Genomic DNA, 15,530 nt, shown 5'->3' on the forward strand with positions numbered 1-15,530 from the left:
GTGTTATTGATCTAGTTACAATGAAATTCAATAGCAAATACTCTTGAGCAGCAAAATCTCTGCCTCATTCCTCTGCACTTTAACAGAGCCTAAAGAAAGAAGAGCCAGTGGGACTGAGCACTGGACAAAGGAGTGCTTCCCATACTCCTAGGTCCTCACCCCAAGGGGTGATTATCCTTCACCCCTTTCAACTCCATCTTTACCTCAAATACTCTGCCCCTGAAAGACAACATGTTCAAAGCAGCCAGTCAATTAAATACAACATAAAAAACATAAGAAATCTGGCCAAAGGTAGTAAGTTGGGCAAATCACCTCTCCCTCAAGCCTACAGCATCCAGAGATTTCATAGAAATGCTAAGTATTGCTTTGTCTTGGCTTGCCTTCCTAAAAGCTGGGAATAAGACAACCTACATGCTCGTTTTAAAAACACTTTACTATTGCAAAACAACTGTGCTGTTCCTATTTAACATCTTGAAACTTTACCTGAATAGGCTGCAGCTTCCCTTTTCCAATGTAAATAACCAAATTAATACGTTTGGTATAGGTAAAAATTAAAATCTAGAAGGCTCCACTTCTGAAAGGAGCATGGTGATGACCAAGTCCCAAGCCTTCCCTTCTCCTAAAAATCACACAGAGTGACGAGAAGAATGAATGCTCGTACCATAAACTAACATCCCGTGTACAGACTGCATCTTTAGTGAAGCTAGGGGAAAGAGATAAATTGCAAATTATGCGAAAGTGAAGCCCAAAACACCACAAATAAAGACATCACAACTGTAAGAGAGAAGCAGCATGGATGATTCAAATACAAACAATAAAATCTCAGCAGTACTAGAATAAAACACGGGTGACTGCCTTTGTAACTCTGGCGTGGGGAAGATCCTTCCAACTACAGCTCAAAAGTCCAAAGTCTTAAAAAACTGCAAAATACAAGTTCATAAAAACAAAAGAAAACTGCTGCACAGCAAAAAAAACCACCACAAGCAAAGTCTGAAAGACACTGTAACTTGTATCAGAGACGAAGGACTAATTCTATTTTTTTTTAAAGATCTCTTAAAAATTGAGAAGAAAAAGATAAACAACTCAAAAGAAAAATGGACAACACAACAGTTCAGAGAATAAAGAGCCCTTAAACATTTAAAAGGATGCTCATACTGCTCACAATACAAATTAAACACTACACTGAGATCTGAGTTTTCATCTATCAGATTGATTAAAAAAAAAAATCAAAAGATTAACAACATACTCTGTTGGCATAGCTGTGAAGAAACATGTATTTTCACATACTGTTGGTGGGAATGCAAAATAATGCTATCCTATGAAGGGAACGCAAGCGTATCTACCTACCACAAAGGCATTTATCCACGGATCCAACAATCTCACCTTTAACAATCAAAGCCCCTCTGCCCATATACCTGCATACGTATAAAGTTAGCTGCTGCAGCACTGTTCTAATAGCCAGAGTATGGAAACACCCAACTGCCCATCAACAAAAGGCTGCTTAAACTATGCAACAGCCACACAACACAACATGCTATACTGTTAATAAATAAATAAATAAAAAGGAGGAAGATCTTTAAGTATATATATGAAAATATCTCTAAGCTGAAATTAAAAAACAAAAACCGGACTGAAAAAAAGAGAGACAACATAGTGTACATACTTGTCTAGCTGTTCAGTGTTGTTTTTTTTTAATCCTACCTTTGGTGTAAGCAAAGTGGATTATGAGTGAAAATACGTAATTTACGTACTTGGTTATATTTTCTTTTTTTTGGTTGTATTTTCATTAAGAAAACCCTTGAAGGACAAAAAGAAACCACTGAATTTGGTTACCTACAGAGGGCAGCAGTGAGTACGAACAAGACAAGAGGAGGCAGGGGCAGGAGTAAGATTTCTCTAAATACTTAATTTTAGAGTTTTGCCTTCTAAAAGATGTAACTGTATTATCTACTCAAAATTTAAAACAAAAATGTTTATTTTAAAAAAATATGTCTATCTTAATATTTCAACTTTGAAAAGTATACAAGTTTTAATGGACAAACACGTGAACACAAAGCAGAGAAACAGCTCTAAGATTTGAAATAAACTGCCCCTGGATAGGAGCCAGAGGACAAAGAACAGCTGGGGAGGGAAATGCTTTTTTGGTTTTGCTTCAAAGAACACACTCGCAAAACTATTTGACTTTTAAAACTATGTACAGGACATGACAGAATAACAGAGACCAAGATGACCCTCCCACCAAAAATAACCAAAAAGAAGGCAAAGTATTTATAAGACAAATGATTCTCAGGATACTGGACATTAAGCAACAAAGGACAATAATTCTGAGACAGGAAACAAACAAGGTGAGTGTGACTGCACCAGATTACTGGAAGCCCTGAGGGTTTCCAGGCTGTGACACAGGAAGTGGGCATGGAAGAACCGAGTTAAGGAGATGGAATTGAGCATGTGGGGAATCAAGACATGGAGGGTTCTCAGGATGAAGAAAGACCTCCAGAGACGATGGAAGGTTCCCCTCGAGGAGTCGGCAGAGTACTGGTTGGCTGATCTGTGTGTGGAAACTATCGGAAGCCAGGGAAAGAAAGAACCATCTGAGAAGACCTCAGGGATCAGTGTCCGGTGCTTACAACAAGCTAGAAATAGCACCTGTACCTAACAGGCAGAATGGAAAACTTCACATTCATGGGGCATCGAGTAGGATACACTAACGGGTCTTGCCTCTGTACTATGAATAACCAGACCCAGAATAAATGCCACTCTCTGATCCCATCTAACAGATTTTAAAAGCAACACCCCAAAAGATAAAACTGTTTCCAAATAATTTAACTGTATCCCTGAAAAAAATTCAAGAATACAAGTTTCCAGCACCCAACAGAGTATGAATCACAATGCCTGAATTCATTCCAAGATTATCAGGCACACAAAGCAGAAAAATATTCTTGATAATATGGAAAAAAAAAATTAACTGATTAAAAGAGACCAAGAACCGATACTGATGCTATTAAAAAGCAGAGACATCATTTTACCAACAAAGGTCTGTATAGTCAAAGCTATGGTTTTTCCAGTAGTCATGCACAGATGTGAGTCGGACCATAAAGAAGGCTGAGGGTCAAAGAATTGATGCTTTCGAACTGTGGTGCTAGAGAGGATTCTTAAGAGTCCCTTGGATAGCAAGGAGATCAAACCAGTCAATCCTAAAGGAAATCAACCCCTTCCAATATTCATTGGAAGGACTGATGCTGAAGCTCCAAAACTTTGGCTACTTGATGCAAAGAGCCAACTCACTGGAAAAGAACCTGAAGCTGGGAAAGATTGAAGGCAGGAGGAGAAGGCGATGACCAAGGATGAGATGATTGGATGGCATCACCGATTCAATGGACATGAGTTTGAGCAAACTCCCAGATAGTGAAGGACAGGGAAGCCTGTTACGGGTCACAAAGAGTCAGATACAACTGAGCGACTGAACAACAACAAAGTAAGTAAACTGTTTCTCTGAGTTCTGGAAGCCACTGTAGCAAATTATTATAACTGAGGGCTTCCCTGGTGGCTCAGTGGTAAAGAATCTGCCTGCCAATACAGGAGACACGGGTTCAATCCCTGATCAGGGAAGATCCCACATGCTGTGGAGCAATCAAGCCCGTGTGCTGCAACTACTGAGCTGATGCACCGCAACTACCGAAGCCCACAAGCCCCAGAGCCTGTGCTCCACGACAAGAGAAGCCACTGCAAAGAAAAGCCCAAGCACCACAACCAGAGAGTAGCCTCCGCTAGCTGCAGTCAGAGAAAACCCACGCACAGCACGAAGACCCAGCCGTGCCAAAAATTAACAAATACAACTTAAAAATTAATCTAATTGAATCAGAAGAGGGAATTGGAGGAATCTACAATTTACAGCCAGCTGGTCAGAAGCACAGGTAACAAGCAGGACTTTCGACTGAAGGGAGCAGCGGTGGGGGGAGGGGTGGAGGCGGGGATAAGGCAGTCTGGTGGGCCTGAGCCCTTACCCTGGGAGATCTGATGCTAACTCCAGATACCCAGTGTCAGAACTAAACTGAATTGTAGGAGACCCAGCTGATGTCCATAGAGAACTGGAGAATGGCTTATTAGAGAGGAAAAAACCCACATATCTGGTCACAGCCAGAAATATGTATGATTGTTGCATGCAGAGAAAAACAGAGGAGAGGTTTTCCTTTACAGAGTCCTACCATCATTTTTTCAGTATTAAAAAAAAATCTGAAAGAGTAACCTGTTACTCTTTCCTAGAGTAAGACCCCCCCCCAATAGAGGAACAAATGAAACTATAGCAAAAGGAAGTATTCCAGATCTATTAAGAGGTATTCAGCTGAGTGCTACAACCTATAAAAAACATTTTACCTTCATTATAAGGCACTGGGTTGCCAATCTTTGATCCAACTGCTTCAGCTGATTTCAAAACTTCTAACTCCATCAAAATAACCACTCTCCTACAAAGGCAAAGGAATAGAAACATGTTAGAAAAAATAAATTCAGAAGCCCTTAAAATGACAAGCTACTTTAAAAGCTTTCCCCCAATAATCACAGTGATAAAAACTATTTCCCTTTGTCAACTGTTTTTCATTACTGAATAACTTGAGAAGTATATGATATCAATTCTTACATAAATATTTCCCTTAATCTTTCACTGCATCATTATCAAGGCCTTTTATGATTGCAGGGTTCTCGTTTCCCATCTAGTTCCTTAATTAAAATGCAGAGTCCTTACTACATACCGTATCTCAAGGAGCAAATGACATGATAAGAATTTAGATTACTAAATCCGACAATATGTGGCACAACAAGAGATGATCTGTTTTTAGAAACATATACTTATCTGAACAATTGCCCTTTCCCTGTGAAAACCAATATGACTATAGATTTTTTTTTAACTCTTTTTTAAGGTGTTTTTTTAGTACTTTAAAGTCTTTGTTGAATTCGTTACAATGTCACATGTTTTTTGTTTTGGTTCCTCGGCCACAAGCCACGTGGGATCTCGATTCCCCAACCAGGGACTGAACCTGTACCCCTCCACTGGAAGGCGAAGCCTTAACCACTGGACCACCAGGGAAGTCCCCAGAGATATTTTTCATGTGATTACAATTAATTAAGAACTTTCAGTTCTTTGTCCATCTTTCATTCTGATTAAAACCTCTCGGTAACTTCTCAAGGACCAACGACCACAAGTTAGAAACCTTTCCACATAGCCGATGAGGCTCGGCCAGCTCTGGCTTCACGCCTCTCTCTCCAGCTGATCTTGCTTTCCTGGCACCTTGCCCTCCACCATCTGTCTCCTTCTAGGTCCTGGTGTGTATCATGCTGTCTCCTGCCACAGGGCTCTGTATGTGCCTCTTTCTGATTGTGAGGGTCTCTCATTCTGCTTCATCTAATATTCATTTCAAACATCAGGTCTTTAAGAGAGGCCTCTTTAATCTTTGCTTTAGATCAGTCTTCGGCTGTACTCTTTTCTACAGCCATCATTTCCTTCCTTCAGATCACATCTCTCAGGTTTAATTAATACAGGTTGACAATGATTAATATCTGGGTTAACTGCATGTTCATTATTGATTATTTACTCACATATATATTTTACTTGTATATTCATTATTGACTATGTTGTACTCCTACTAAGCTGCCCTTTCAGTCATGGCAGGCATCCTCCAGGGTTCACCTCAGCAACTGGTCCACAGTGGTTCTCAACATGTGCCTGAACAGGAATGCCATGACCATGTTCGTATTTTTAAATCTTTTAAAATTTAATTGTATTTATTTATTTTGTGGCTGTGCTGAGTCTTCATTGCTGCTCGGGCTTTTCTCTAGTTGTGGTAGTGGTGGTGGTTGGCAGTTTAGTTGCTAAGTTGTGTCTAACTCTTGCAACCCCATGGACTGTAGCCCGCCAGGCTCCTGTCTCGTGGGATTCTCCAGGCAAGAATACTGGAGTGGGTTGCCAGTGCCTTCTCCTATGTTCGTATTTTAAAAAGAACTGCAGTATGAAAGACTTTGAGGGGAACACAACTGGAGGCAGGGAGAAAAACAGAAGAACTGACGGGGCCAGAATTAGCACAGTCTCGATGGACATTAAAAAGATCAGACGGGGAATGTCCCTGACAGGCTAGTGGTTAGGACTCCATTCATCCACTGCAGGGAGCACAGGTTCAATTCCTGGTCATAGAACTAAGATCCCACATGCTGTACAGCACAGCAAAAAAAAAAAGGTAGTCAGTCTGGAGTAGCAGTTAAACAACAGCAAGCCCAAACTCATTGTGATGTATTCTTTAAACGGTCTGCTGTATTTTACATTTTCACATATAACTCATCAGTTCGTGCAACCTTTAGCAGGTTTTCATATCAAGGCTATATTATTTCAATAAAATAAGCTTGAAACTATCTGTTCCTGAATATCACATACAGATTCACTATTTAAAAACTCTGATAGGTATTTAGTGGTGGATATTTAACACCTTCCAAAATTATCCAAATTACTCCAGAACACAGAAAAAAACAGAAGTCTTGTTAATCATTTGGTATTATCCCAATACCAAAACCTAAAAAAAAACAAACTACTAACTTTATTCTGTAATATACATACATCCTAAATAAAATATTAGTAAGATAAATCCAGCAGCACATGAAAAGAATACACACAATACCAACTTGGAGAAAACACAGATGACAAGGACACATTACAACTTTATACAGATATAATCAGCAAAACTGAGACTGTGGGAAACAGCATGAGGATAAAGGACAAATGACCTGGTTTCTTCAACAAATAAACACTCAGGGAAGAAAAAGAGATGGAGGAGGAACCTATACTCATAGAGACTTAAAAGAACTACCAACCGACTGCAGTGTGCACTTCCCTTTGGATCCTGATACAGATAAATTATTCACACACACACACGAATACTTGCATACTGAACAGTGACAGAATATTTAGGCACTAAAATAAGAGTTTTTAAAAAAGAACTACTACCTTTTAAAAATATATACTAGGGACTTCTCAGCCGCAAGGGACCACATATTACAAGGTCTCATTTCTATGAAATGTTCAAAATAAGCAAATCCTATAGAGAAAGAAAGTAGATGCACGGTTGTCTAGGGTTGGGAGGATGGGGTGTTTGGGGGTGATAGCTAAAGGGTGCAGGGTTTATTTGGTGGGTAACAAAATATTCTAAAATTAATTGTGGTGATGGCTGGACATCTCTGAGTATAACAAAAACTATTTTACACTTTAAATAGATGAATTGTGTGGTATATGAATTATATGTCAAGAAGATGTCACAAAAAAGGTAGAGAAAAAGAAAGAGAAAGACCAACTCTGGCACAAACACAGGACTAGACAAACAGATAGATGGAAAAGATGATCAACAGAACAGAGCAAGATAAATGGAATACTAGCCTCTATCTCGGAAAAGGCAATGGCACCCCACTCCAGTACTCTTGCCTGGAAAATCCCATGGACGGAGGAGCCTGGTAGGCTGCAGTCCATGGGGTCGCTAAGAGTCAGACACGACTGAGCGACTTCACTTTCACTTTTCACTTTCATGCACTGGAGAAGGAAATGGCAACCCACTCCAGTCTTCTTGCTTGGAGACTCCCAGGGACAGAGGAGCCTAGTGGGCTGCCGTCTATGGGGTCGCACAGAGTTGGACACGACTGAAGCGACTTAGCAGCAGCAGCAGCCTCTATCTACTTTTGTCACCAACCACCAATTCTCCACATAGCTATCAAAATCATCTCTTGGATACTTTAAAATATTTAAATCAGTTCAGTTCAGTTGCTCAGTTGTGTCCGACTCTTTGCGACCCCTTGAATCGTAGCACACCAGGCCTCCCTGTCCATCACCAACTCCCGCAGTCCACCCAAACTCATGTCCATCGAGTCGGTGATGCCATCCAACCATCTCATCCTCTGTCGTCCCCTTCTCCTCCTGCCCCCAATCCCTCCCAGCATCAGGGTCTTTTCCAATGACTCAACTCTTTGCATGAGGTGGCCTGAGTTTCAGCTTTAGCATCATTCCTTCCAAAGAACACCCAGGACTGATCTCCTTTAGAATGGACTATCAGATCACACACACTGCCGCTCAAAAGTCTATAGCTTCCCATCATACTCAGAATAAACTCCTTCCTGTAGACCTCCCATGATATGCACCATCCATTTGGGAAAAACTAAGCTAAATTCTTTCTTTATATCCCATATAAAAGTAAACCTCATATTAAATCACTATGTTGTACACCTGAAACTAATACTACAAATCAACTATACTTCAATAATAACAAAAACCCAAACCTTAAATAACTTAAAATAAGCCAAGTGCCTTTAAAACTAAAAAGCAGAAACAAACTAAAATCTTAGATGAACTGACGTCTACTTAAAAAAATTCACTGGAAGTGTCTGAAGCAAAGAAATGTTTTTATAACCCAGTCAGGAAGCTTCCTAAGCAAAATTCAGAAGCCATAAAGAAAAAAATGGATAAAACTAACTATATTTTTAAAAACTTATCAACTCCTTATCATAAGACAGCATAAACAGACTATGATAAAGTGAGATAAAAGAATTAGTTGATATCCCTCATTCATAAAAAGCTTCCCCCTACCCTACCCTCAGCACACACATAAAAGACAAAGTATATAATCAAATGCTATTCAGAGAAGAACTACAAATATCAATAAATATATGAAAAGATACTTGACCTCACAAACAGGAGAATTTATTATATTTTAAATTAAAATGATTAGCAATTATTTTTTAAAAATCTGTAATACCTAGTATAATATGCCAACAAGGTTAAGGGGAAATGGTTATTTTTTTGCCCTAAAAACAGGTTTGTTGAAATATAACTCATATACCATAAAATTCACCCTTTAAAAGTATAATTCAGGGGTGGGAGGTGGGAGGGAGGGTCAAGAGGGAGGGGACACATGTATACCTATGGCTGATTCATGTTGATATATGGCAGAAACCAACACAATTCAGTTCAGTCACTCAGTCCTGTCCGACTCTTTGCGACCCCATGAATTGCAGCACGCCAGGCCTCCCTGTCCATCACCAACTCCCAGAGTTTACCCAAACTCATGTCCACTGAGTTGGTGATGCTATCCAAACATCTCATCCTCTGTCATCCCCTTCTCCTCCCACCTTCAATTTTTCCCATCATCAGGGTCTTTTCAAACAAGTCAGCGCTTCACATCAGGTGGCCAAAGTACTGGAGTTTCAGCTTCAGCATCAGTCCTTCCAATGAACATTCAGGCCTGATTAGGATGGACTGGTTGAATCTCCTTGCAGTCCAAGGGACTCTCAAGAATCTTCTCCAATACCACAGTTCAAAAGTATCAATTTTTCAGCGCTCAGCTTTCTTATAGTTCAACTCTCACATCCATACATGTCTACTGTAAAAACCATAGCCTTGAGTGGATGGACCTTTGTTGGCAAAGTAATGTCTCTGCTTTCTAATATGCTGTCTAGGTTGGTCATAACTTTGCTTCCAAGGAGTAGATCAGATCAGATCAGTCGTTCAGTTGTGTCCGACTCTTTGTGACCCCATGAATCGCAGCACGCCAGGCCTCCCTGTCCATCACCAACTCCCGGAGTTCACTCAGACTCAGGTCCATCGAGTCAGTGATGCCACCCAGCCACCTCATCCTCTGTCGTCCCCTTCTCCTCTTGCCCCCAATCCCTCCCAGCATCAGAGTCTTTTCCAATGAGTCAACTCTTCACATGAGGTGGCCAAAGTACTGGAGTTTCAGCTTTAGCATCATTCCTTCCAAAGAAATCCCAGGGCTGATCTCCTTTAGAATGGACTGGTTGGATCTCCTTGCAGTCCAAGGGACTCTCAAGAGTCTTCTCCAACACCACAGTTCAAAAGCATCAATTCTTCGGCGCTCAGCCTTCTTCACAGTCCAACTCTCACATCCATACATGACCCAGGAAAAACCATAGCCTTGACTAGACGAACCTTTGTTGGCAAAGTAATGTCTCAGCTTTTGAATATGCTATCTAGGTTGGTCATAACTTTCCTTCCAAGGAGTAAGCGTCTTTTAATTTCATGGCTGCAGTCACCATCTGCAGTGATTTTGGAGCCCACCAAAATAAAGTCTGACACTGTTTCCACTGTTTCCCCATCTATTTCCCATGAAGTGATGGGACCGGATACCATGATCTTCGCTTTCTGAATGTTGAGCTTTAAGCCAACTTTTTCACTCTCCTCTTTCACTTTCATCAAGAGGCTTTTTAGTTCCTCTTCACTTTCTACCATAAGGGTGGTGTCATCTGCATATCTGAGGTTATTGATATTTCTCCCAGCAATCCTGATTCCAGCTTGTGTTTCTTCCAGTCCAGTGTTTCTCATGATGTACTCTGCATATAAGTTAAATAAGCAGGGTGACAATATACAGCCTTGACGAACTCCCTTTCCTATTTGGAACCAGTCTGTTGTTCCATGTCCAGTTCTAACTGTTGCTTCCTGACCTGCATACACATTCTCAAGAGGCAGATCAGGTGGTCTGGTATTCCCATCTCTTTCAGAGTTTTCCACAGTTTATGGTGATCCACACAGTCAAAGGCTTTGGCATAGTCAATAAAGCAGAAATTGATGCTTTTCTGGAACTCTCTTGCTTTTTCAATGATCCACCGGATGTTGACAATTTGATCTCTGGTTCCTCTGCCTTTTCTAAAACCAGCTTGAACATCAGGAAGTTCATGGTTCACATATTGCTGAAGCCTGGCTTGGAGAATTTTGAGCATGACTTTACTAGCGTGTGAGATGAGTGCAATTGTGTGGTAGTTTGAGCATTCTTTGGCATTGCCTTTCTTTGGGATTGGAATGAAAACTGACCTTTTCCAGTCCTGTGGCCACTGCTGAGTTTTCCAAATTTGCTGGCATATTGAGTGCGGCATTTTCACAGCATCATTGTTTAGAATTTGAAAGAGCTCAACTAGAATTCCATCACCTCCACTAGCTTTGTTCGTAATCATGCTTCCTAAGGCCCACTTGACTTCACATTCCAGGATGTCTGGCTCTAGGTGAGTGATCACACCGTCGTGATTATCTGGGTTGTGAAGATTTTTTTTGTATAATTCTTCTGTGTATTCTTGCCACCTCTTCTTAATATCTTCTGCTTCTGTTAGGTCCATACCATTTCTGTCCTTTATTGAGCCCATCTTTGCATGAAATGTTCCCTTGGTATCTCTAATTTTCTGGAAGAGATCTCTAATCTTTCCCATTCTATTGTTTTCCTCTATTTCTTTGCACTGATCACAGAGAAAGGTTTTCTTATCTCTCCTTGCTATTCTTTGGAACTCTGCATTCAAATCCATGTATCATTCCTTTTCTCCTTTGCTTTTCACTTCTCTTCTTTTCACAGATATTTGTAAGGCCTCCCCAGACAGCCATTTTGCTTTTTGCATTCCTTTTTCTTGGGGATGGTCTTGATCCCTGTCTCCCATACAGGGATCTGGAGAAGGCCATTCCCTTCTCCAGAAAGCAATTATACTTCAATCAAAAATAAATAAATTTTTTAAAAAATATAATTCAGCAGTCTTTCATATATTTACAGAGTTGGGCAAGCATCACCATGACCTAACTTCTGATCATTTTACCACCTTAAAAAGAAACCCTGTGCTCCATGGCAGTAACTCTCCAGTCCCCCAGCATGGGGAACCAGGAATCTAACCCGTGTCTGTTGCCTATTCAAAAACAGGTCCTCTTATACAAGGATCAAGAGTATGTTAATTGGTTTAATTTCTACAACAGATGTCTCCTGATCCCCACAATTCTAATTCTTGTAATCAACTCTTATGAAGTAACAGCATGAGCTTGTAAAGATAAATGTATAAGGATGACTGCTAAAGCCCTGGTTGGAATAAACCAGTGACCATCAATAAGATAAGGAATAAACCTGGTCGCACATTCACACTCAAGTTTTCAGCAGAGGTAGGAAGGAACACATGGCATCACCCGCGACGGGAGAGAATGGAGCTCGAGTTTTTGTACTCAATCACAGCAATGCTCTCCACCCTCCCCCATCCCATGTTCTAGAGGAGAGAAAGTGGACAGAAGGCACCACTCAAGCAATCCACGGCAGCCCGGGGTGGCAGATAACAGGTCCCAAGTGAAGAGGTTGGCAAGGAGATGGACCTAGCCTAGACTACGTCAGAGCAAATGAAGTCTGGACAGAGCTGTCCACATTAAGCATGTGTGTGTGTGCATGCTAAGCCGCTTCAGTCGAGTCTGGCTCTTTGCGTCTCTGTCGACTGTAGTCCACCAGGCTCCTCTGTCCATGGGGATTCTCCAGGCAAGAACACTGAAGTGGGTTGCCATGCCCTCCTCCAGGGGATCTTCCCGATAGGGACTGAACCTGAGTCTCATCTCTCCTGCATTGGCAGGCATAAGATAAAAAGAAATAACACAGCAGCAATGTAACACACAACAGTACATAAAAATAAATGGAACAGAGGGGGCAGAGACAATTAAGAATCCAATCCAGAGAAAAGCATAAGCCAAGAAAGGGAATGCTTTCCAAGTGTGGCTTGCAAAATCAGACTAAGAATTCAGTAAAAGTCAAAAGATGAGAAGAAACAAGAGACTGAGAAAAAAAGAGAGCTTGAAAAGTTAAGGGAGGGCTTCCTTGGTGGCTAGGTGGTAAAGTATATGCCTGCCATTGCAGGAGACATGGGTTTGATCCCTGATCGGCAAAGATTCCATGTTCAGAGCAACTAAGCCCCAGTACCACAACTACTGAGCTTGTGCTCTGAAGCCCAGGAGCAGCAACTACTGAGCCCATGTGCCCCAACTACTGAAGCCTGAGTGCCCCAGAGCCCATGCTCCATAACAAGAGAAGCCAACGCAGTGAGAAGCCTGAGCACAACCAGAGAGTAGCCCCTGCTCTCCACAACTAGAGAAGAGCTCGCGCAGCAATGAAGACCCAGCACAGCTGAAAAAAATAACTAAGATTGTGTGTGTGTGTGTATCTTTAAAAAAAAAAGTTAAGGGGCAAGAGAGAACAGAAGCAATATCTAACAAAGACCAAACTATGTGATGTGTTAGAAAATCTTAAGCCAAGGCATGCCTTAGAAAAAAAAGACTAGAGCAATCTGAAGACATATATGGAGAACAAAGTTATCCACAACATAAGTGAAAACTGGAGCTCAAATGAAATAGAAAAGGTCATTAAGGAATAACAACAGAAACTTTTCATCAGAAAGAACTGATTGCGGACTGAAAGAGCGTACATCATGTACCAGAAAAGAAAAAAAAAGGAACAATTGACATTGAGACATGACCTGGTTATTGAACTTGAAAACCAAAGAATTCTTCTACCTGATGCACAGAATTCATTCACGTTTCATAAATTGTCTTAATGATGCCCTTAACAGTGTAAGGATCCAGGATCACGTGTTATATTTAATTACCCTATCTCTTTAGACTTCTTCAATGTTTGAAATTTGAAAATCAGTTATTTTATAAAATGTCCATCAATTTACCCTAGGCTTCCTCGTGACTGGATACAGATTATGCATCTTTGGCAATAATATAACAGGACTGGAAAAGGTCAGTTTTCATTCCAATCCTAAAGAAAGGCAATGCCAAAGAATGCTCAAACTATTGCACAACTGCACTCATCTCACACACTAGCAAAGTAATGCTCAAAATTCTCCAAGCCAGGCTTCAGCAATATGTGAACCATGAACTTCCAGATGTTCAAGCTGGTTTTAGAAAAGGCAGAGGAACCAGAGATCAAATTGCCAACATCCATTGGATCATCGAAAAAGCAAGAGAGTTCCAGAAAAACATCTATTTCTGTTTTATTGACTATGCCAAAGCCTTTGACTGTGTGGATCACCACAAACTGGAAAATTCTGAAAGAGAAGGGAATACCAGACCACCTGACCTGCCTCCTGAGAAATCTGTATGCAGGTGAAGAAGCAACAGTTAGCACTGGACATGGAACAACAGACTGGTTCCAAATAGGAAAAGGAGTACATCAAGGCTGTATATTGTCACCCTGCTTATTTAACTTACATGCAGAGTACATCCTGAGAAACGTTAGGCTGGATGAAGCACAAGCTGGAATCAAGATTGCTGGGAGAAATATCAATAACCTCAGATATGCAGATGACACCACCCTTATGGCAGAAAGTGAAGAAGTAAAGAGCCTCTTGATGAAAGTGAAAGAGGAGAGTGAAAAAGTTGGCTTAAAGCTCAACATTCAGAAAACTAAGATCATGGCAAACGGCCCCATCACTTCACAGCAAATAGATGGGCAAACAGTGGAAACAGTGTCAGACTTTATTTTGGGGGCTCCAAAATCACTGCAGATGGTGACTGCAGCCATGAAATTAAAAGACGCTTACTCCTTGGAAGGAAAGTTATGACCAACCTAGATAGCATTTTCAAAAGCAGAGACATTACTTTGCCAACAAAGGTCCGTCTAGTCAAGGCTATGGTTTTTCCAGTAGTCATGTATGGATGTGAGAGTTGGACTATAAAGAAAGCTGAGCACCAAAGAATTGATACTTTTCAACTGTGGTGTTGGAGAAGACTCTTGAGAGTCCCTTGGACTGCAAGGAGATCCAACCAGCCCATCCTAGGGGGGATCAGTCCTGAATATTCATTGGAAGGACTGATGCTGAAGCTGAAACTCCAGTACTTTGGCCACCTGATGTGAAGAACTGACTCATTTGAAAAGACTCTGATACTGGGAAAGACTGAAGGTGGGAGGAGAAGGGAACAACATAGGAGACGGTTGGATGGCATCACTGACTCAATGGACACGAGTTTGAGTGAACTCCGGGAGCTGGTGGTGGACAGGGAGGCCTGGCGTGCAGCAGTTCATGGGGTCGCAAAGAGTCGGACATGACTGAGGTCTGAACTGAACTGAACTGACACTATGTTCTCATTGCATCCAATCAGGTAACATGCTGACTTCTCTTTGCCCCATTATTGATAAAGTTAATGTCAACAACTGGAATAAGGTGCCATCTGCCAGTTTTCTCTGCTGTAAATTGCTTCTTTTCCTTTTACAACTAATAATTATGCTGTGTGGGGCAGGGGGATATACTTTAACCCTAAAAATAACTTGTTCCTCATCAAACTTTCACTACCTGTTTCAGCATCTGCGGTCAGCTGAATGAACACCCCCGACAAAAATACATCCACATTCTAACGCCTGGAACCTTCTATGGCAAAAAGGGACTCTGCAGGTGTGATTTAATTAAGGACTGAAGTGGCGATTTTATCCCAGATTATCCAATGGGCCCTAAAAGCAACTACATATATCCTTCTAAGAAGAGGGAAGATGGAGTTCCCTGGTGGTCCAGAGTTAGGACTCCACACTTCCACTGTAGGGGGCACAAAGTCGATCCCTGACTGGCCAACTAAGATCCTACAAACCACAATGTGCAGTCAGAAAAAAAAAAAGGCGGAGGTAGAGGCAGACTTGGTACAGACAGAAGGGGTAACGTGACCATGGAGGGAGACTGGTATGATGCAGCCACAAGCCAAGGAATGCTATTCA

At 41.2% G+C, this 15,530-nt stretch overlaps 1 protein-coding gene across 1 annotated transcript in view; it reads right to left on the reverse strand.

The window, feature by feature from the left end:
- Positions 1-15,530, reverse strand: part of RPA1 (replication protein A1, 70kDa) — a 47,588-nt gene that overhangs the window by 24,024 nt on the left and 8,034 nt on the right. The window contains exon 5 of the mRNA XM_010861327.1: positions 4,375-4,463. Coding sequence (XP_010859629.1) covers positions 4,375-4,463 — 89 coding nt within the window. The remainder of the gene's footprint in view (positions 1-4,374; positions 4,464-15,530) is intronic.

The sequence above is a fragment of the Bison bison genome, unplaced genomic scaffold (genome assembly GCF_000754665.1).
Source record: "Bison bison bison isolate TAMUID 2011002044 unplaced genomic scaffold, Bison_UMD1.0 scf7180017864472, whole genome shotgun sequence".
Lineage (NCBI taxonomy): Eukaryota > Metazoa > Chordata > Mammalia > Artiodactyla > Bovidae > Bison > Bison bison.